At 58.6% G+C, this 23186-nt stretch overlaps 1 protein-coding gene across 1 annotated transcript in view; it reads right to left on the minus strand.

Annotated features, from left to right (window-relative positions):
* CAMTA1 (calmodulin binding transcription activator 1) overlaps positions 1-23186 on the minus strand; it is an 895524-nt gene that overhangs the window by 99265 nt on the left and 773073 nt on the right. The window contains 1 exon segment of the mRNA XM_082665985.1: positions 13533-13686. Coding sequence (XP_082522111.1) covers positions 13533-13686 — 154 coding nt within the window.

Genomic DNA, 23186 nt, shown 5'->3' on the forward strand with positions numbered 1-23186 from the left:
TTCTTAGTCACTCAACCCCCCTCCAGCACTGCTCCCTTTTTGTTTCATCCATTCATTAATTGCCCCAATGAGCTGTAAGCAGAGCTCACATCTCAATAATAATAACAAAAATAATATTTACTGAACCGACACTACCTGCTAGGCATTGTGCTACGTTCTTTATATGTTGACTCCATTATAAAAAGAAATAAATCACAATAATATCTACCCTTGACTGAGTATCTACTGTGGACAGGGCACTGGGCAGTGGTTCTCCAAGGGTGGTCCCAGCTGCCATAAAATCACCTGGAAATATGTTAGAAATGCACACTGCCAGGCCCCATCCAGCCCTGTGATGAGTCAGAAACTCTGGGGACGAGGCCCAGATCTGTGTCCTACCCTCCAGGGGAATCGACGCTGGCTCACATTTGAGACCCATTGGTCTAGAGATTGCATCTCTCATCTCTCAATGATCCTTTGAGGCCGAATTATTGTCCCGTTTCATTAATGTGACAACCAAGACTCAGGAAAGTTGTGGAACCTGCCCAAGGTCACTCAGCAGATAAGTGGGGGTGGGGAGGGGTTGCAGTTTCCACGGAGCCAACTGCCTCGGATGGGTCTTCCCAGGCTGCATCCCTCCTGGACCGAGGAATGGCCGCACGGTTAATCACGGGCCAGGGAGGGAGGGCTACTCCCATCAGAAGGCCGAGGTTCTTTCTACTCACTTCACTTCCTAGAGAGAGGGATGCCGCGCTTTCCTGGGGGCTGGTGAGTGTGCAGGAAACCCAGACCCCCTGGGGCTAGGCCAGGTTCTGTCCCCCAGCCCGCCGCCCACCCCGCTGTCTCCTGCCCTGACTACGGAGGGTGCCGGCTGCCTCAGAAGGGCCAGGTGGGCAGCCAGGGCGGAATGTGCGGCCACCCAGACCCGAGCAGAGGAAGTTTGCCTTGGGCCTCCCGAGGGTACGGCAGGAAGTGAGAGGCAGGGCCTGCTGTGCACCTGCTCTTGGAGGAGAAGAAGCGAGAGAGGGAGGCCCGTGGGAGAACATCTCAGCATCTGAACCTGGGCCACTGGGGTTCCCGGAGGGGTCCCCGGCCTCGTTCACTGAAGCCCACCGGGGGAAGTTATGGGAAATTTCTATGAAAGACAGGAAGCCCGAAGCAAGACTCTTCCCAGAGAACGTGGGGCTCATGGGAGCAGCGTTTGGCTCCTTGCCTGGATTTCTAGTCATTGGAGGTCGGATGGGGTGCGTAGGGGACACCGAGTCACAGACGGGGCTGGGATGTGTGTGGGGGGCCCAGAGGCGGTCTTCTTGGTTGTCCTCTGAAGCCTCAAATGCTTCCCGAGGTGGCTGCCCCAGGCAGTGATAGAATTCTCCTGAAGGGCAGGGAGAACCTCTGAGCTCAGTGCCTGGCTAGCGGTACAGGAGGGACGGGCTGAGATTCAAGAACATCCGGAGCCTGTCGGGGCGGGGGCGGGCGGGGACTTCCCTAGCCATCCAGTGGTTAAGACTTTGCACTTCCACTGCAGGGGGCATGGGTTTGATCCCTGGTCGGGGAACTAAGATCCCGCATGCTGCGTGGCAAAATAAATAAGTAAATAAATAAATAAAATGTTAAAAAATGCAAAACAAAACAGAGCCTGTGGGAGACAGGCCAGCAGGACCACGCTGGCCAGGGGTCAGGGGCCCCAGTGGCCGCAGCTCTTTTCCTCACATGCGTGTGATCTTGGGAAGATCTTTGATTCCTCTTGGCCTCCGTTTCCTCATCTGTAAAATGGGTGCCTCCCACGGGTTCACCTGATGACACATCTCTGTTCCCCAAGGGACTTCAAAGACACAAGTGGGTCCCACACCCCGGATTCCGATTCAGTGGCGTCCGCAGGAGATCTGAGTCAGGACAGGGTTGAGGGTCCCGAGTGAGAGGACCCTTTCTGCTCTGAAACGTCATGCCTGGAACCCTTTGGAAAGGAATTAGACGGTCAGAAAGGCCTACTCTGGGAGGCCCCACACGCTGAGGCAGCCCCAGGAGCTGGTGAGAGCAAGCTGCCTGCCCTCCTAGTCTCCGTGGGGCTGTAACTTCTGGAAGGATGTAGGCACATCGGCTGGCGCTTGGGTCACCACGGTAACGGCACAGGTGGCCCCTGCCGGGATGGCCATTTGGCTTTCTTTACACAGGAAGAGGTTTCTTGGTGCTGTGTCGAGCAGGTGACAAGTGGCATGTTGGTGACAAAGAAAATCCCCCCACCTCCCGACAGAGGCTTTTGGGGGGCCTTTCTCTTGGCCCCCAGCAGCCTGCACTCATCCTGTGCTCCCACCCGGGGACTCAACTCTCTGTAAAGACCTACACAGAGGTGACTGTTTAACTGCTGTCCAGACAGGTCCCCTTGGAGACGGAAACGGGCACTGCGATAATCTGTCTGGACAATGGTGTCACCTGGACGCTCCCAGGCAACCTGGTCCTGCGGTCACCCTACAGAGGAGCCACGTGAGAGAGGCGGGCAGGAGAGGGGCCGCCAGACGCCTCTCCAGGAGTGAACGAGCCCGTTTGGATGTCCCCCAGTTGTTGACACTAGAAGGCTGTCTCCATGGCAACAAGGTCAATGGGAGATGGCAGCCGCTGGTTTAATTTTCACTGTATTCTTGTTGACAGGAGTAAAGGCCCGGCTTCTGATTTCTTGGTTCAACTGGATAAAATTTTCATTAGATTTAACTTCTCATATCCAGACACCCACATATGATTCAATTTCCCCGTCTCACCCTCAGCTCCTTCTCCTACTGGTCCTGAGGACATTTTCAGAAATCTCATTTCGAGGAGTGTGGAGGCTGAGCGGGGACAGGGTGGCGTGTATGTGCACGGGCACGCGGTGGCGTGTGCGTGTGTGCGGGCACGCGGTGTCATGTGTGTGCACGGGCACGCGGTGGCGTGTGTGTGCGCGGGCACGCATGGGCTGTGTCCCAAATGGGCTTGTAATTCCTGGTTCTGAATGTCAGGGGACGTGGGGCATAAGACCCCCCTTTCCATCTTTTACCAGGAGGCATCGGCTTCGTTCCAACAGTGAACAAGCCCAGGGAAAGGCAGAGGGTCTGAGGACTTCTTCCAGGCGGGAGGGACCTCGGAGGGGAGGGGTGGGGAGAAGGGCTTCCCAACTGGGAGCTGATTTGGGCCGCTTAGGCCGCACCAGCAGGAAATTCAGGCCACGTGGGGATGGAGTTCCCCGTACCTCTGCACTTGACCTCACAGGCAATCTCCTAGAAGCTCAGTGGCATAAAAAGTGGCCTGGCTGAGCGGTTCCGCACCGGCCCCGCTCACTGGGCCAAGGATGTGCATCGTGGAGCGATTTGAGTCTCGCAGAATCTCCTGGTTTGCTGAGTGGCATTGTGACCGAGGCCGGGAATTCTTTGCTCTGTAGTGAGAGCGTGAGTGTGCTGGAAGTTCTCTGATTGTCTAGCAATGTTGGACGGAAGCCCAATTTGGCAGTGGGGGGGGGGGAGGAGAAGCTTTAGCCATTCTCCCACATCTGGGAACCACGTGGGGTCTGAATTCTCTTCTCTTTTAGGCTCGACTGCAGCCTCTTCTCCCAGGCTCTGCCCAGGGGCAGAGGTGGCAGGAGTGACCACCTGTCCGCCAGCCCCTCCGGGCCACTAGCAGCGGGGGCAGGGGACCAGGTTTTTGGGTTCTGAAGGGTCTCCGTCTTGCTTTTGGGAGACCCTGGACTCAGATCCCTCCTCCGTGTGCCCGGAGGTGGCACCCTAGAAAGGGGTAGCTGTCTCTCGCCTCCTACCAGAACCTTCAATTTTCAAAGAGAAGCTGAAAATCTGGAGATTAAAATGTTGGCAACAAATTCTAAGTTTAACAAAATCACCCCCCAGCATGAGCAGGGCTGTGTCAGCTCTGGGAGGTGGTCAGGCACACCCTCCCCACCAGCACAGAGGGACCCCCATCAAAGCTCCTGGAATTAGTGGATGGCAGAGTCGGAGCAGGGGATTCTGTAACAGCAGGGAGTGCATGGCGCCCAAGCGGCCCTGAGGGGGCAAGTAGCCAGTGAGGGACAGGAAATCAAAATAGGTATTTCTCTTTCAGTTCTCTGATGTGGGGGACAAACCAGCTAAATAAAATTTAGCCCAAGGGAGAAAGGCACATTTGCAAAACAAGCCTGGATCCTTCCAGCAGAGCAGGAAAAGGAAGTAATCCCTATTTAAAACCAGCCTATCCTACTAAGTGAAGTCAGCCAGACAGAGAAAGACAAATATGGTATGATATTGCATATATGTGGAATCTCAAAAAAAAAAAGGGGGCTTCCCTGGTGGCGCAGTGGTTAAGAGTCTGCCTGCCAATGCAGGGGACACGAGTTCGAGCCCTGGTCTGGGAAGATCCCACATGCCGCGGAGCAACTAAGCCCGTGGGCCACAACTACTGAGCCCATGTGCCTAGAGGCTGTGCTCTGCAACAAGAGAAGCCACCACAATGAGACGCCAGCGATCTGCAACGAAGAGTAGCCTCCACTCACTGTGACTAAAAAGAAAGCCCCCATGCAGCAATGAAGAACCAATGCAGCCCAAAATAAATAAACTTAAAAAAAAATGAACTTATTTACAAAACAGAAAGAGACTCACAGACATAGAAAACAAACTCCTGGTTACCAAAAGGGAAAGTGGGGGGAGGGATAAATTAAGAGTTTGGGATTAACATATACACACGACTACATATAAAATAGATACCCAACAAGGACCTACTGTATAGCACAGGGAATTATACTCAATATTTTGTAGTAACCTATAAGGGAAAAGAATCTGACAGAAAGAATATATATGTATATATGTATACATTTGAATCACTGTGCTGTACACCTAAAACTAACACAACATTGTAAAGCAACTATACCTCAATTAAAGGAAATAAATCAGCCTTGCCTCTTCCTGCCTCTGCACTGCCTGCTCTCCCCTGCGCCAGGCTGGGCGGTGCCCGGGAGGCGTCCTAGAGAGAGTGGGAGATGTAAGGAGACCCACGCTGCCTGCTCTTCATCCCTGCAGCTCCTAACCAAAGAGACAAGCAAGATGGACAGGGGGATCCTCCCCAGGCCCTTGTGTACTGAACCGCCTCCCTCCGTGACTCCAAATCCAGCTGACACAGGCACAAGGCGGGGCACAACCTCTGGGCCTCACAGGCTTCATCCACTGATTAACGCCTCTGCACTTAGGGAAAGAGCTGCGGTCCTGGGCCCTGGGCCCGCCACGGGGATGCAGATGTGCTTCCCTTTATGGGGCTCCAGGGTTTCTCATGACTTCAAGTCGGTAAGTGTCTGGCAAGACCCCATTATGTGCCTGACACTAACATCTAACTTTCAACCCAAGGAAACTTCTAGGGTTGGTACCATGTCTTAATCCAGAGTCTATGGAAAGACTTCACGGGGTCCTGAAACACCCAGAAGTGATACACCCTACTCTTTGCACAAGTTCAAGGTCAGCATTGCCTCCGGTGCCAGCCTCACTTCCACATGGATCTGAGAATCAGCTGGGGCCTGTGGCCCCAAAAAGGGGCCGACCCTGATCTCTGCAACAGGGCTCCTTGGCTGGCTTCTCGCTGGAAACTGCATTAGGCTAGGATCTCTCAAAAACCAGGAGAATCTTGCTTGTTAAAAACTTCAGATTCCTGGGACGTCCCTGGCAGCCTAGTGGTTAGGAGTCCACGCTTTCACTGCCCTGGCCCGGGTTCAGTCCCTGGTCAGGGAACTGAGATCCCGCAAGATTCATGGCCAAAAAAAAAAAAAAAATTAGATTCCTAGGGTCCTGCCTTTTATCAACCTGCCCCGGAGGTTCTGATACGGGCCACTGCTGCCGGCACTGAGCCCATGTCTGTGCCCAGGCTCTGCGGGCCTTGAAGGACTGGCAGGGGGTGGTGGGTAGCGAGAGGTGGGGGAACCACAGCTGCTCTGGCTTCCCTGAGCCCCCGTGGTGGGCGGCCTGGAGGTGCACACTCTCCTCCCTGACTCCTGGTCTCTCACTCCTACCCTGAGTCTAACTCCAGAGATGGGAACACTGGAAAAGGCTGCTAATTGAATATTTCTAGCCAGAAAGAAACCTTCCAGCCCTGGGTGACAACAGCTTCCCCTTTCCCTGGACTGATCTAACCCCCACCTTTCCCTCCCAACTCACGGTACCCCCGCGTGCAGCTCCATGGGGACAGCAGCTACGCGACTTGCTTTGCAAGTGCCCCTCCATCACCCAGACTGAGACTTGAAGCATGCGTTCCTGGTCACCGGCGAAGCTGCCAGCCCCTCCACCTGCAACCGGCCACGCTATGCCTGATCAGGATAGACCGCATGGGAGAGGAGGCTCCCTAGGGCCCCCTTCTGTCTGTTCCAGCCCTCCCATCCCCCTCCCAGACCCAGAATCACAGAGCAGGTTCCCGGCACCAGGTCCATGAGCAGGGGTGAGTCGTGCCCCCTGCCTGCCTGCTCCCATCCCAGCCTGGGGAGTGGGACGCCTCCGGAGAGGTCACGTCTCTGAGCCGCTCTGCTGCTGCAGGCCACCAGGTGGCGCTAGTCGACCAGGAACCGGTTTGGTGTGGGCCCCAGAAAGGAAAGCCTTTGTTGATTTTACTTCTTGATGTTCTATAATCACCAGGATGACAATCTAAGCAAAAAAGCAAAACAAATAAACACCGCCCCTCTTACTGGGTCTTTGGTCTTTGTCTGGAAAATGATGAAAAAACAACAGGCGCCTTGACATACAACCTGAGGCTTGGGTGTGGCAACAGTGAGGTCCGCCCCGGCAGGCAGAGGAAGGGCTGGGGGCTCTGGAGACAGAGGGACCTCACTGTTGGCTTAACCTGCGGGGTGAGTAGCTCCTGGAAGACGCCGCTGAGAACCAGTCTGTTCCTTCTGGTCTCCGCCGCATCAGCCACGTCTCAGCAAGGGGGCTCCTGTCTCCAGCCACCCTGCCTTTGCCGTCCCGGCCTCACGGAGGCACAGAGGCTGTGCTCCTCCGGAGGGCGCACGGGGAGGGGCTGACACCCTGGCTTCTGGAACACCTACAGGCTGCAGGAGCCCAGGGACCAAGGTGACTGGGAGAGCTGAGGATTTCGGGGAGCTAGGGGGGCACACTTGAACCCCACACTGAACATGGGCTCCACCACCATCAAAACGGTCCTCATCACCCTATACTTGGCTTGGTCTTTGCCCACCTACACTCAACATGGCCTCCCTCCCCACACTGAATATGGATGGCCTCCACCCTCACTACCAACATGGCTTCCATCCCTCTCCACACTCAACATGGCCTCCCTCCCCACACTGAATATGGATGGGCTCCACCCTCACTACCAACATGGCTTCCATCCCTCCCCACACTCAACATGGCCTCCATCCCCACACTGAATATGGATGGCCTCCACCCTACCAGCATGGCCTCCATCCCTCTCCACACTCAACATGGCCTCCATCCCCACTACCCACATGGCCTCCATCCCTCTCCACACTCAACATGGCCTCTATCCCTCTCCACACTCAACATGGCCTCCATCCCCACACTGAATATGGATGGCCTCCACCCTCACTACCAGCATGGCCTCCATCCCTCTCCACACTCAACATGGCCTCCATCCCCACTACCAACATGGCCTCCATCCCTCTCCACACTCAACATGGCCTCCATCCCCACACTGAATATGGATGGCCTCCACCCTCACTACCAACATGGCCTCCACCCCTCTCCACACACAACATGGCCTCCACTCTCACTACCAACATGGCCTCCACCCCTCTCCACACTCAACATGGCCTCCATCCCTACTACCAACTTGGACTTTATCACTTCATTCTTGACATAACTTCCTGCTTCACACTCAACACGGCTTCCTCAGTATGGCCTCCACTCCCGTGTACTCAGCGTGACTTCCGCCTCCCCCCCCACCCTCCCGTCAACATGACCTTTACCACCTCACGCTCAACCTGGCCTCTACCCGCACCCTTAACACGGCTCCGTGCCCTTGTGCTCCCATGACATCTACACCTCTCACTCCATGCGATTTCCATCACTTCGTACTCAGTGTGCCCTTTAAGCCTCAAACGTGAGGCTCACTGCAGTCACCTCAGTGCCACACCTGTGTGCACCCCTGCCTGCTCCCTCCTTCTTGCTGCCCACCCAGCCTCCCTGCCTCCCGTCTGTCCCACCCGTTCCTCCAGGCCAGGGCGCCAGGGAGCCTCCCGACTGCTCCGAGCCTGGGTCTCCTGGATGTCTGGGCACTTGAAGGCAGAGCCGTGTATTCTGCTCTCAGGCCGTCTGCTTCGGGCCCCTCAGCCGGTCCGGCCTCTTGGGTTTGTCTTCCTGAGGGCAGGGCCCGGGCTTTTCCCCACCTGGCAGCCTCCGCAGGGCTGGCACTGGGCTGAGCTCAGGGCAGAGGTTCTAGAAGCCTGTTCTGGTTCGGTGTTGGTGGCGCAGGAGTTCCCGAGGGACCGTCCACCTGGTCTTTGCCGGTGCCCCTCAGCACAGGGCTTAGCAGGGGCTGAGCGCTCAAACTCAGGAGAGAGGACCGGCCTTCTGGCTCCGGCGCAGCCCCGACACCTACATACTTTGTGTCCACGATGTCGTTTGACAGCCACGGGGCCGCAGGGAAGGGCCCACGATCATCCCGCCCTGAAGGACGATGCTGTTCAGAGGGCTGGGGTGACCCGCGCTAGGCCGCTTGCTGGTCAGAGGAGGAGCTGGGACCCCCCACTCCCTGCTCCCAGGTCTGTCCTTCTACCCATCCCCCCGCCCTCACTGCCGCTTCACCCACTTTCAGGGGGAGGGTCAGGCACTTGCTGTGGCCCAGACAGTGCCGGTGTCCCCACCTGAGCTGGGGAGGGGATGGTGGTGGTGTGTTGAAGGGCTCTTGGAGAGAGCCTTGGGGCTGGAGGGGCTAGAAAACAGCCCTGGCCCTGCTGACTCACACGTGCGTCCCCGCGCATGTCCCTGTGGGTGGTGGGCCGTGTGTGCACTGAAGTGTGCACGGACGTCGGCATGGGGGCTCCCCAGCCAGCTCTCCTGCTTTGCCCACCCAGTGCCACTGAGGCCCCGGGACCCCTGAGCAATGATAGAGGGGCTCCAGGAAGGCAGCGAGAGCAGAGCCAAGCCCAGAGGTAGCCGGTGGAGCCGCCAGTGGCCTCTGGGCCCAGGGAGGCCTGCGAGGAGGCCCAGGGCTTGCTGGGCAACGCAGGGCCACCTGGCCGGCTAGGGCGCTCCAAGCGGAGCCCCAGGGAGAGTGGGACAGCTGGGGAAGGGCTGAGAACACAGCTTAAATCTCGCGCCCTCATCCCTCACTCTGCATGGAAAATCCTCACCACCTGCTAGCCGGGAAGTGGCTGGCATCCCGTCCCCTCGTGGGCTGTGAAGGAATGCGGCAGGGCAGAAAGCCGCGGAGCTCAGGGTTGAGGGTCCACTCCACGGGAACTGGCTCTATCTGACTCTCTGAGGGTGGAGGGCTCGGGCCACTGTGGTTCGGGGCAGCCGAGGATCACTGAGCGAGTTTCCCGCCAGGCTGGCGGGACCGAGGCACAGAGCTTGTCTTGCCCATCATTCTTCCCACTCAAGGTTGACCCGGGAGGAGCGGATCCCACCTGCCCAGCCCCCGCTTGCACTATAGCAGTTCGCCGGGTCCAAAGCGGGTGGTCTCTCAGACCGGCTGCGCTGGAACGTACCCTGGAGTTTCCAGGATGAGATGTGCTGACCTTTAGATCATGTTCACTTGAGTTCCATAAACTCCAACCCTCAGACGGACGGGCATCCTCAGGCCTTGAGCTGAGCTGAGCAATTCTCAGCTGAGGCCTTACAGGAGGCTCCCTAGGCTGCCCTTGGCTCTACTCAGCCCTGAAGGACTCACATGCAGAACCCTATTCCCCAAAGGAAGTTAGGATGGTAGTGCTTAGAAAAGACTATACTTCCCAGACTCCCTTGCCACCGAGGGGTGACCCTATGACCAAATTCTAGCCAATGATATATGAGTGGAAGTGTTGTGTGCCACTTCTGGCCCCCGTCCTTAAAGGGATGAAGTTTGCCCTCCATCTCTTCTTCCCTTCCCTCTGGTTGGAATGCAGTTATGATGGCAGGTGCTGGAGCAGCCATCTTGGGCCACATAAAGAGGGCAACGCCCTAGGGATGGCAGAGCAACCAGTTGGAAAGAGCCTGGGCGGCTGATCTGGTCCCTGACACTGTGAGGCTGCCCTATCAACCCAGAATTTCTCTGTGAAAGAGAAATAAGCTTTAAGCCACTATTCTTTTTGTCTTCGTCACAGCGGCAGGACCCGTATTCTAAATACCACAGAAGGGACTGCAAAAGACGGGAAGCGTTGCTGGAAATAGACCGGGAATTCCTATCAGAGATCTTAATTTTTTCCCCCTTGTCTTTGCTTTTTTTTAGTCTGGAGGAGGCATCCCTTAGTTTGCAGGTTGAAGGGAAGCCCCCAAAGGACTAAAGGGCACCCCTGCAAGAATCAAGGTGGGGTTCTTGCAATCAGTCCGGCTCAGAAGTTGGCGTCTGTGGGATCTCCCCACCCCATCGTCAACAGGTGAGGCGAAGGCGGAGGAGCAGAGTCTCCTTCCCCACGATGAACACAACATTTTGATTAAACCACTGACAACTCTGCTGCAGGGCAGAGAAATTTGGAAACATCAGGAAGTCAACCTGTGAAGTCCTTGAAGGAATGTGACTTATGTGAGAATGTGATGGAGCTAACGTGTTTGGCTCCAGCGCTGGGGTGGCGCGCCTGATTGTGGAACCCAATCTGATGCCTTCCTGGCTCCCAGCATACCTCTGCTTTCCCCGAACACGGGTAGCTGGTGCTCTGTGTGTGTTCCAAAGCCAATCGGCATCTAAAGCTTTTATTGGAGCCGTATTTCCCGGGCTGTGTTTCCGGGCTGTGCATGTCTAACCGGAGCTACGCACACACACACACACACACACACATGCACACCCTGAGTGACTGCACCGCGCTGCTCTCGTGTCTGGGCACCAGGGACCCAAGTGTGATTAGCTTTATGGGGTGTTTGTTGTAGTTTTACATAATTTCCTTGATGCACTGCAGACTTTTAAAAGGCGTTCACAGTTCCCTCCAGTTAAGCATCAGAGAAGGACCGAGGTCTGGTTTCCAGCCCCTGGAGTTCATGGCTTCATCCCCTTGCCTGCTGTGGGAGGTGGCATTCCTGTTGGACTCAGACAGGCTCCTGTGTGGGCGGGGGACTTTTCCCAGGTGGGGCCCCTTCTGAGGATGGGGGCTGTTGTAAGGGGGTGGAGGCAATGAAGGGAGAAAAAGGAAGCAGCTCTGATAAAAGAATGGGGAGGCAAGGGGCCACAGGGTGGCTTACAAGAGAACGGCCATCGGTGTGTGTTGAGACGCGTTAGGAGGGCCCAGGCCAGAGCCTCTGCCTGGGGTGGCCACCTTGAAAGGTATCTCTCTCCTCGGGAACATCCCCTTGGCTAATCTCTGGCCAGCGCGGTCTCTGGAACCTCCCAGGACATGGGATGAAACAGTGGTTTCAGCGCCTCGGACCCGGGTCTGCAGAGGCCCAGGAGCCAAGCTGGGCCCCTCGGAGGGGGGCCGGATGCTGCTGGTCTTGGTACAGAGACTGCTGGATGCTTTCCCTCACTTTCCAGAAAGGGAACTAGGGTTCTGAGAGGGTGAGTGATTGGCCTGAGGTCACACAGCGAAGCAGTCCCAGAACCAGGTGCGCACCTGCAGCGCCTGGCTGCCCGGACTCGACTGGCCTGGCAGCGCAGTGCCAGTGCCAGCGGTTATCAGAGCCATTGCCCCCACCCAGCCAAGGCTCTGCCAAAGAGGAAGTGTGGGCAGCTCTGGGGGAGGAAACCCAAGGTCAAGTACAAGCCCTGCACGTTTAGACACCACGGAATGGAAGGCATGGGTGGGCGGGGCGGCAGAGCAGACCCAGCACCACTGCCCTGCTCCCCAGTCCCTGGCCTGGCCTTGGAGGGGTGCCACTGGGCAGCTCCGGCTCTCAGGGTCTGGACACCGGGGGCCTCTGTCAGGTGCTCGGGCCCCTGCGGAGAGGGGCTCAAGCTGGGCCCAGCCACGCTTACCCAGCCCCCTCACAGATATTTACAGAGAGCCTTCCACGTGCCAGCACGGTGCGGGGCCCCGAGGAGCGGCAGGTGGCAAAGGATCACGGGAATTAGCTGGGATGTTTCCCAAGTTTCTGGGTGCTCCGCAGAGCTCTGAAGAGGCTTGCGTGTCCCCTTCTGGTTAAGGAGGCTGACTTCATTCTGACGTCTCCCTGGGCAGGGGCAGTGGCGTGGGGTCCGCAGGTGGATGAGCTGCAGGCACACCCAGGAGCTCATGCTCCGTCCTGAGGGTACCAGGTGGCTTCAACAGGACGGCTCTGGTCAGAGCTGCAGTTGAGGAGGGTTCCACCGGGCACAGCCTGAGCCTGGAAGGCCCTGGGCCTCCTGGCTTTAGTTCCTGGTGGCGGCAGCGAGGCCAAGCTGGCCGGAGCCTCCCCACAGGCACATGGCTGAGGAGGACAGCATGGGGGTGGACCTCAGCCTTGGGGTCCAGCCCCTGGGCGGGCTGGACCATCAGCCTATTGGGGGTCCACTTCCCTACTCAGAACCCTGTCCCTCCCGACCCCATCCCCAACCTTGTGGCTGGTGGGGGGATCCTCCCATCTGAGCACTGAAGGCTTCTCAGGATGAGCTGGTCACCACAGGTGCCACGTGGCCTCAGCATGGACACTCAGTGACCGGACACTCGCTGCGCCCAGGAAAGGACATTTCAGCTGCTCCCTGGATGTGTTTCCTCCCCGCAGCCCGACTTCCAAGGGGGCCACAGGTTCTGACGACTCATTGACCTGCTCCCTGAGGTCTAGTGTGATGACAGGTCTCTGCCCAGAGCCTCAGAGATCAGTGTTCCGGAACCCAGGGCCCTGTGCACTGGACGGCTTTCCTCGGGTCTGTTCTCCCTGAGCCCTCCGTCCAGGCAGCAGGAGATGCCACCGGGAGCCCCCGCCGGCTGCCCGTGGAAACCAGGCACCGGCCATGTCCCGGCTTTTCGGACGCGCTCGGTGTTTTGCATTCAGAGCTCTGCTCCTGACAGATGCTCCCGGCAGCGTCACTTTGCTGACAAAATGAAATCCAGCTCAGTTCCCGTTACTTGTGTGCCTCCCTGTCTGGGAGCCAAGGGTGCCCCGTGTCCAGGAGCAGATGGGCCAAGGGCAGGAGCCTGGCCAGCCTGGCCGCGGGCCACAGGCCTCTCCCTCCCCGGACTGCCACCGCGCCCCTGTGTGCGGCCTGCAAGACAGAGGTGCCAGGCGCTCTCCACTCTGCTCCTCGCCCACGGGTTTTGTGCTCTGGAACCCACGTTTCTCATCTGTAACGTGGGCTGATATCTGGGTCCTGGCCGTCGCATAGGGAGCCCCTGAGGACCGGGTGGAATTGGGCAGGGTCCTTGTAACAGCTAAGTTCACTGTCATCCGAGCAGAACGGGGCTCCCGCCCCCGGATCGCCAGGCCCCGGAGGACCTCTGGCCCTGCCTGGGTGGCCCTGGCCGACCGGCCGCGCCTACTCACACATGGGCTTCAGCTGCCCGATGAGCTCCTCCTTGGTCCATTTCACCCACTCCTTCTTGTCGGTGTTGATGGAGCAGAGGACGGGCCCGCAGGGCTTGCCGCAGTCCTCGATGGCCGGGACATTCAGGTAGTGCACCAGGACGATGTCGGGGTTCTGGGGGGAGAGCACAGACACTGGTAGCATGAGGGTGGTACGGAGCCTGCCCAAGGTCACCCCAGCAGGTACAGACAGGCTGAGCATCTCCACGCCGGGCTTTCTCAACCTGGGCACCACTCACCCGTGTAACCAGATCATCGTCTGCGGTGGGGGACCACCCAGCAGCACCCCGGGCCTCTGGTGAGATGCCATTAAACCCCGCCTCCTCCCCCAAATCTTGCCTGTTACCCCCCCGGGGCCAAAACTGGCCTCCGTTGAGACCCACCGCTCTACATGTGGGCGGATTCATGTGTAACTAAGGACCACGCATGAAGTTAAATGTACCTCTAGCCTCATGTCCCGGACCTACGCCCACAGCTGCCCCAGCAGCACCGGCCCCTGCTCCGCTCTTTACACGCACTTCCTCACTGCAGGTCCCTGGACGTCCCTGACAGGTATCACCACCACCCTCTTCTTAAGGGGGAAACGGGGTTCCTAGAGCTTAAGGCACCCGCATCTTTTTTTTTTTTTTTGGCCACCCTGCGTGACATGTGGAACTTCCCTGACCAAGGATCGAACCCGTGTCCCCTGCAGTGGAAGCGCAGAGTCTTAACCACTGGACCACCGGGGAAGTCCAAGTCATCCACTTCTAAGGGCTGGATGCCCCTCTGCCCCTCAGCCTGTGGTCTCCCTGCACAAGCATCTCTAAGCATCGCCCAGGAGACAGCTGTCACTTGGAACCTCTGGAAAATCTTCCTTGGAAATCTCTTCGGAGCTTATGAATGGAAAGGACTCTCCCCGTGAAGATGGTGAAAGCACGGTTTTGTCCCCAAGTGGTTTTATTGAAATGGGGCAGCCTCTTGCCATCAGATCCAATTCAAGGTGACTGCGTCGCTCTCCACCCAGCACCAGCTCTGATAGCAACACACCACGGGGGCCTCTGTGGGGCAGCAGCTTCACTGCAAAGAGCACAGGCCCTTCTGTGGCTTTCCGTGGCCCCCCAGAGGGTGAGGCTGTTTATTGGGTCTTGTCAGTCCTGACAAAGTTGTTAAAAAAAAAAGCAGCCACGTCACTTTATAACGCATCTGAATAAACGCAGAAAAACCTCCTACCCCAATCAGAAAGGATTTCTTGAACCGTGAGGAAGTGCATAATAATATAGCAAGGTGCTACAGGGAACTCTGGAAAAGCCACTTGGAAGGTCCCATCCTGTGCTATTTGCCAGATACGTCTCCTGGGTTTCTCCCTCTGCATACGCAACCCCGAGTCCTGGGCGGGCGCGAGGACCCGGGCACGGAGGAGCCTGGGTCTGCGGTGACCTTTTAGGATCTGATCAGAGCCAGAGTAATACATGAATATGTGACTCAATCAGTGCGTTAATAAATAAGGACTCGAGACGACTCCATGACCGGTGCAGGAAAGTACACTGGTATAATTTTAAAAGATTTTCAATAAGGGTTGGAATGTAGAGTTTTTTTTCTTGCCGACGCTCAGTTAACCAGGAAATTAAATCAACACGAACAGGAGGTTTCTCGTTAATGGCAGCTTTTCTGGATTGCGGTAATCACGCCCCTTAATAACAATGATAATCCCTGACATCGCACAGCACTTTATTCTTTTCACAGCATTTTCTAGCCATTAGCTCCTTTGGTGCCCATGCAAGCTGGGGACATGGGCTGGGCTGGGCAGGGCAGGGCTGGGCAGGGCTGGGCAGGGCAGGGCTGGTCAGGGCAGGGCAGGGCTGGGCAGGGCTGGGCAGGGCAGGGCAGGGCTGGGCAGGGCTGGGCAGGGCAGGGCAGGGCAGGGCTGGGCAGGGCTGGGCAGGGCAGGGCTGGGCAGGGCAGGGCAGGGCTGGGCAGGGCTGGGCAGGGCAGGGCTGGGCAGGGCAGGGCAGGGCTGGGCAGGGCTGGGCAGGGCGCTTTCTGTCTGCAATGAGGACCCCGAAAGCCCAGTGAAGTTGTGACTTGACCAAAGCTGCGTGCCTGGCAAGGCACAGAGCTGGGGCTGGAAGCCACAGTTCTGACTCTGCTTTCAGGTCCTGCCGAGACATCTGGTGACCTCCTTTTCGCCCAGGCTAACTGCCTTCCCATTTCATATTTAAATTCGTCCTTGCAATATGCCCAAGAGGCAGGTGGGCTAGGTAGATTTGTCATGCCCGTGGCCTGGACGGGGTAGCCCAGGAGAGAGGGAGCCATCCTCCCTGTGCCCCAGCCCTCTGTTCTTTCTACCGACCAGCACAGTGGCCTCCTCGGGCTGGGAGCTCCTGCCTGAGTCTGTGCTTGTCCAGACTGCAGCGTCAGCCACTGAGCAAGACAGAGTAGGGATCAAAGGGATGCAGGGGCCTGCAGGCCACTCAGGGCTTCCTCTGATCACAGCCCCTGGAGCAGGTGCCCAGCCCTGCGGGAGGAAGCCAGGATGCCAGATGTCTGGGAAATGAAAGGCCCTTAGCTTCCTGCCCCACTGCCCCACTGAGCGCAGCCTGGGCACCTGGAAAAGCTGCGGGAAGCCAGGGCAGTGGGAGGGCAGGCGGGGGCCTGGGAAGCAAAGGGCACAGAAACCATGCACCGAAACCCCCAGAACTTGAGCTCCTGCCCCACAGCGCCCAGACTCTCCTGTCTCAGGAAGTCCCATTCCTTCCTTCAGGGTCCAGCTCCATTTCTGCATAACCAGCCTCCACCTACTCTTTGAGGACAGGCACAGGCTCGACACCTCTTCCTCCAGGAAGCCTTTCTGGATACCTCACCCTCTGTACCTCCACCACAGCAGGGTGGAGATTGGGTAGAGATTGTCTTACTAGTCTGTAAGCTTCCTTCGTCTGCTCAAGCACAGGGACAGTGCCCGGGAGCTATCACAGCATCCGGCAACGCCTGCTGTTCATTTCTTTTTTGCAGAGTTGAATCAGGCTGACTTTGGATTTTCTATCCGTACTCTTCCCAGACTTGTGCTCAGCTGACACCTGGTTTTGGTTTTGTGTCTTCGAAGGGCAGGGCAGCTTCTCTGAACACAGGGTGTTCGTAGGAAGCTAAGAGGCAAGGCTGGTTCTTAACCTTTTCTGGGTCTAAGGCCTCTGAGAATTTGATGAGGGCTGTGGCTTCTCCACTCCCAGCCCAGAAGAACTCCCCAAGGCGCATCAATGCTGCATTGCAGGAGTGCACAGACCCGGTGGTCTGTGGACCCCACATCTGTAGCCAGGGGCTTAGGGATTCAAGGTCCACTGTGGCCCCTTTCAACTCAGGGGATGCGCCCAACACGTACATCCCCTTCCCAGGAGCCTCCTTCCTGGGCCCTGGGCCTTGATACAATTAGGAGAAGGCCCCGGTCCCTTACGGCATCAAGGAGGCGGCGTTTGGGATTCGGAAATGCAGAAGCAGCCTGTGTCGTGCTTTATATCTTTAACACAAATTCCATCCCAGGGCCTGGAGTTCCTGAGGCCGAAACTCCTGAGTTGAATTTTAAATAACGGCTTCCTGGCTTGAGGCTGGTTTTAAGACACAGAGTGATTGAGGTATTTTTGGAAATTGGGGGCACACAGCACTTCTTGGCAACGTTGTGATTTTATTCGCTAGTTGTACATTTTATTGGGTGTTTCTGGCAGAAATATATATTAGGCGTAGAGTCCCAACGTTTCAGTTTCATGGGGGGCTTATAACATTGTCAGATCCTCAGGGAGTGCGGAGCTGTCGGCAGGGAGGGGCAGGCTGGCTCCAGGGGACACGAGGACACCCCCCACCAGACCCGCCCAGACTCTCGGTTCTGGACGGCTGTGGAGCCGGCCTGCCCCCCCCCCAACCCCCACCCCCGGGCTGACGTCCTCTAACGGCTCCCTGGGGTTTACCACCCACTGCAGACTTTGCAGGTCGCAGGTCTCATCCAGAGGCTTTCCCTGGGCTACAGAACGTCCGTGAAGATGCAAGAGGCCGTCCCCGCAAGGAGACGGTGGCCTTGGCAATGACCCCCCCGCCAAATGTCCAGGAGGCCTGTCCAGTGTTAGAGGCCTGGGGGAGCCCAATAGGGCGGCTGTGGAGGGGAAGCTGTGGATAAGTGAACGTCTCAGAGAACTTCCATAACTTTCTGGAAAGAGCCACAGACTAGGAGACCCCCTCCCTCCCTTTTGGTGCCTCAAGTTCTTCACCTGTAAAAGGACACAGCCCGCCCCCCTCCCCTGCCCGCCATCAGGCTGCAGCAGGGGCCGCGACGGGCCTTGGCGAGGTGCGAAGTCCCGTCCGTACAGGGTCCCGCTGTTCTAACGCCTAGGTGTCACCAAACCCCGGAACAAACAAAACGCTGGTGTCTCTCCGGAGAGCACGACCGGAGTCGGCTTCTGGCAGGCCGTCTACACACCTACAACACGCACCTTCTTGCTGACAGTCCGTCTGCCCCGACGTTCCTCTTACTGTCGTGACGCCCCTTCCTCTCCAGGCCTCGCAGCTGGGCCTTCATGCCCCACCCCCCCTTAGCACCCTCCGCCAGCTTCACGGCCTTCAGCCCACCACGTTCCAAGGGTTCCTCGATTTCTCCGTCCAGCCCCACCTCCCGGCTCTGCTCCAAGCTCACCTGTCCCACTGCCCATCGACAGCTCTTGTTGGGACCTCAAAATGCCCCCGGCTCACGTGGCCCAGCCTGACGGCCGCTCCCCACAGCTGGCCCAGCCTGGGCTCCACCCAATGACCAATGGTACCACCTGCCCTCAGGGGCCCAGGTCAAAGCCCTTCTCCTCACTTCCTCTCCCTCCAATCCGTCCATCACCAAGCTCTGTCAATTCTCCCCCTCAGGTAAGCCTGCCCCACCCACTCAGCCCTTCGTCCCAGGAGCCCACCCAGTCCGGGCCCCTCCCCCGGCATCTCCTCACTTCCTCTCTCCCCTCCCTCCCCATCCCTCTCCCAGCCCCAGCAGGCCTGACCCTCTGATTCTGGCACCGGCTTCCTGGCCCGAGAATGAGCCGCACACTCCTGACACGGTCACAGGGCCCTGCCGTCTGTTTTCCTCTCCGACCACTCACGCCCCGCTCCTGCCACCCACGTTCCCCGAATCTGCCACGTGCGTTCTCTCCTGAGCTGTCCTCTCTGGCTGGTGGGCTCTGTGCCACCCATTGGCGTGAGCATCAATGCCACCTCCTCTTGGACACCGTATTCAGAGACCCCCTCAGACATGGTGACACCCTGCCCCCGCCCGGGCCCTACTCCCTTTGCACCCTTTATTTTCTTTACAGCACCCACGCCCAATTCTCATTTCTGAGCAGTTTCTGCTGGCTTTGGCCTGTTTTCCCACCTAGAAGTGAGAGCTCCGGTGGCCGGGCTCTGTCTTGCTCGGTGGTGGCGGGGGGGTTCCTGGAGCCCGGAGCAGGGCTGGCACACCAGAGATGCTCTGCTCACCTACTGAGTGCTGAGGGGGGTGACAGCTGAGCTGCCCCAGGGGTGCTGGCCTGGCTGGGGCGGGTGGTATGGGTCCCTGGAGCCCTCTCCCCACCCCAGCTATCCTTCCTGAGGGACAGACGGACTTGTGAGGAGAGGACAAGCGGCCTGGGAGGGGGAGGAAGTGTCCGCCCCCTTGGAAGGGGGCGGTAGCCACCGAGAGGCCCCGGAGCTCTCGGCCCCTCTGTGCTCGGCTCCGCTGGTCCTCAACCCAGCTCCTTCTCAGGCTTTATTTGGAAATGTGAGGTTTGGACTTGCTGTCGACCTAGTTCCAGCTGCGGGGCTGCCAGGCAGAGGACTGTGGGCTGTAGCTGCTGGAAGGGTATCTCTGGGGGCCGAGTTAGACTTTGTCTCCTAGGGCATCTTTTCCAGTTGGAGCCTTTCACCTGAGCTGGGGGAACAAATGGGAGCCAGGAGAACAAGCTGGGGACCTTTACCTCCAGCGGCACAGGAGGGGCTGGAATGCTCCACAGAGAATGCTGGGCTAAAGTTACACCAGCTCCTTGGCTGCAGGACTTGTCAGAGCCTTGGCGGCACCCCGTGCAGGAGGATCTCTTGGTGGGCACTTTGTGGGCAGGTTTTCCAAGCCTATGTGACCTTGAAGCTGAGCACCTCTTGGGACCCTAGTGTCCTCTGGAACACAGTTTGGGAACCTCTGAGGGAATTCAGAGCCCAGGGAAAGCGCCTCCGGCAGCTGTTGGAAGACAAGGGCCCTTAATGCTTCCTGGGTCCTTTTCCCCTGGGGCCCCTCCCTGGCCTGGCCTGAGGCTCGCCGGGCGTTCAAGCTGCTTTCAGGGGACCTCCAGGTTGCTAAGGAAACGCCTGACCGATTGGGCGCACTGTCCCCACAGCCCTTTCCTCCCCAGAGCCCCCCTTTCCCAGCAGCTGCGACTATAGTTCTTCCCCGACCCGGGGTGTGGCGTGGGGCTTCCTGTTGGAAACAGTGAGGGGCTCAGGTGAGAGGCCAGGGCGGGGGACTCTGTCTCCCCTTCACGCGTGGGCCGTCCTTCCTGATCTGGGTACCCTGGGCCTCTGGGCTCCCTGCGGGCAGGCCTGGGACCGGGGCTGAGCGCGTAAAGGTGGGGTAGGGACAGGCAGGAGAAGGGCACGGGGGCTGGCGGAGGGGACAGCGGATTTAACCTTCTTAATGACAGTGACGGGGCTTTCAGGAAGGGAGACTGAACAAGAAAGCATCCCCCGTCCGCTCCTCCGCCAGGCTTAGCGCCGTTGTGCGGTGTTAGCGCCGGTGCGGCGGCGGAGGGGGCAGTCGGGGCGCCAGTGGCGGCACCTGTGATCCGGCTTAATCCGCAGAAGCTCTCGCCGCAGACAATACAGATTTCTGACCCTGGTGCCCAGGGCGAGGCGGGCGCAGCAGCTCGGGGGAGTGGCAGGTGGAGAAGGGCTGCAAGGTGTCTCTCTGACGGCTCCCACAGGCCTTTTCCGCACGGCTCCCACGAGGGGGAAGCGCACTCAGTCCCCCCAGCCGTGGCAGAACCGGGCCTGGAGGGCTGGGGCAGGAGGGGGAGGTGGCGGAAGGGTGAGAGAAGGAGAGAGAGAACGAAATAGGCCGAGGCGCTCAGCAGAGAGACGTGGGAAGCCCAGGTTGGTGGCAGCCAGGGTGGATGGGGGTGGCACAGAGACTGGGGGCGGCAGGGATGCCAAGCTTGCCCCTGGAGAGCCCTGACCTCCAGGCTGGAGGAGACGCCCACAGCTCCCGCGGCTTCTGGCTCCGAAGGCTGAGGGTTGAGGTGCAGGGGTGCTCGCGGTGGGCAGACACTTGATCTGGCCGAGCCTTAGCGCCTGCTCTTTAGGACCGGGGAGATGAGTACAAGCGGCCTTAACCTTGCTGGAGAGAGGGGAGGCAGGTAAGGGGCTCAGGAGGCAAGGGCCCTGACCCACAGCCGATCCGAATGGGCCTTCCGTAATCTGTTACCGGTTTGCGATGCAGGTGGGGAGGCGTTCCGGTTTGCGGCGGGGAAGCTGAGCCCTACGCCTCCTGCAGCTCAAGCCTGCTCCAGGGTTTGTACCACAGACCCTGGAATGGGCTGAAAGTACCACGATTTCACCAGAGGCTCAAGTGGCCCAGAGCAAGAGGCTTGGGGAGCTCACGTCCTCTCGGCCATGGCCAGCGCTGGGCACCAGGTGGCTGAATGCTGGGGGTCCTGCAGCCCCAGCCCAGGACCCTACCCTCCGCTGGGAGGGAAGAGGCAGCTTCCCTTTCTGTGGAGTAAGCAGGACAGCGGCACAAGAAGTGGTTAAAAATGCAAAAGGCTGTTGGTTTTGTTAAAGCAAAATGCAGCTGCAACATCTGTTTGACCCTTGTCTGCAGCTGCGTCAACGCTAAGCGTTCGATAAATCAGGGTGGCATGGTGCTCCGTTTCTTCTGTGGCTTGGCCATTAATCTCATGCCAGTTCTCATGAAAAATGAAGGAGAGAGGCTGTGTGATAGTGAAAATGTATACATTACCCAGAAAGTCATAATAGCATGTAATAGTGGCCACACACCTCCCCACTTGCCGCCGGGGGAGGGGGCCGGGTCTGCGCACCACCAGCCCGGGGGGAGGGAGACAGAGAGTAAATCAGCATCGTTTGCGCCGCAAGCCCGGTCTGTGATTGCCTTCGTCCTATCAGCATCATTGATGCAGATTCTGAAAGCCCCACAAGCCTGATCTTCAGAGGCAGAGCCTTCCCCATGACCGAGAGTAGGCGCCCATAAAACAGGAGTGCAGAGCAGGCAGAAAGAAGGGCAGGATTTATTAGGGAATGAATAAATGATGATACCAGGCAGCTCAGGGCCGGGGGTGTCACCACACTGCAAGGCGGAGAAAAATCCTCTGGCCTGGACTCCAGCTGCCCTGGGCGGCCTGGCACCTGTTCGCCACTCTGGATAAAGGCACGAGGTGGGGCCGCTGTGCCCATCAGGTCTCCTGGGGCATCTGCCGGCCCCTGCAGCCTGCTGTTCCCCTCCTGGTTCGCTCTTCCCCAGCTGGGGAAACTCAGGTGCTCCCGTGACCAAGTCCACATTTTACCACCATCTTGGGGTGTGTGCTGGGTGCTTCTCAGGCGGCAGGACCATGCCTGTACCCCCAGCACGCACCTCCCGCTGGGCGCCTCTGTTTGCAAAGACTGCTTTCTGAGTGTCAGCTGTGTGCGGGCCCCCCTTCAAGCCCCATGAAGCATTCCTCATTCACTCCCTTCAACAACCCACAGAAGCAGGTGCCATGGTTACATATTTGAGGGATGCAGACTCTCAGCTCAGGGCTCCACAATTCACCCCAAGCCCCAAGCCCGCATCACTGCGCCTGCCCTCCACTGGGGCCCTGAGGCTCTGAGGGAACTCGCTGGACGGTGGGTGGAGGCTTGTGTGCCCAGCCTTGGTGCCCTGGGCATCAGCGGCCCAGTTAGCATCTGTGCCAGAGTGAAAATGGGTCCAGGGAGCCTGTGGGGTGCGGGGAGCTGCTGGGAAGAGGGATGGGACCGGCCTGTGAGCTCTGCAGGGCAGGGCCAAGGCAGCAGAACCCCTGTCTCCACAGCAAGGGCCTGCGGTGGTCAGGACACCCTCTGTGGCCAGGCAGTGCTGTGGGGTGAAGGCAGGGGTAGCCGCAACTGAGCACCTGGCGACTGGGGAGGCAGACCCAGGTCCCCAAAGTTGGGGCCTGTTGAAGAAACAAGAAAAGAGAGAAAAGAGGGAGAGTAGGAAACAAAAGAGGCACCCGGAGCCCCCAGTAACAGGCAAAACCAGCTGTCAGCTGCACACTTCCTGGGAGCCAGGCCCCCTTCACGGGCTGGGTACCGGATCCCCCGGTCCAGTCCAGCAGGGCAGGGGACACAGACAACCTCCTTGCTCCTTTGCCAGCGCTCAGCAGGGCGGGGGACCTGGTGGGGGGGCGATGCCTGGGAGAGGCTTGGGGGGCTCACACGGGGCTCCCCCTCCTGCTCCAAGTGGGGGCAGAGGCCTGCAGCCCCGGGGGAGCTCCCGTGGCCCCTCGGCCGGGTGGCCCTCATTAAGCCCACGTCAGCACCGGAGGGAGTCGGGGGCCGGCAGCCCTTCCCCGCTTCCGAGGGAGGCTGGAAGACTTAATTAGTTAATGTGGATGAAGTGGTCTG

Source organism: Grampus griseus (genome assembly GCF_964374135.1).
Source record: "Grampus griseus genome assembly, chromosome: 1".
NCBI lineage: Eukaryota > Metazoa > Chordata > Mammalia > Artiodactyla > Delphinidae > Grampus > Grampus griseus.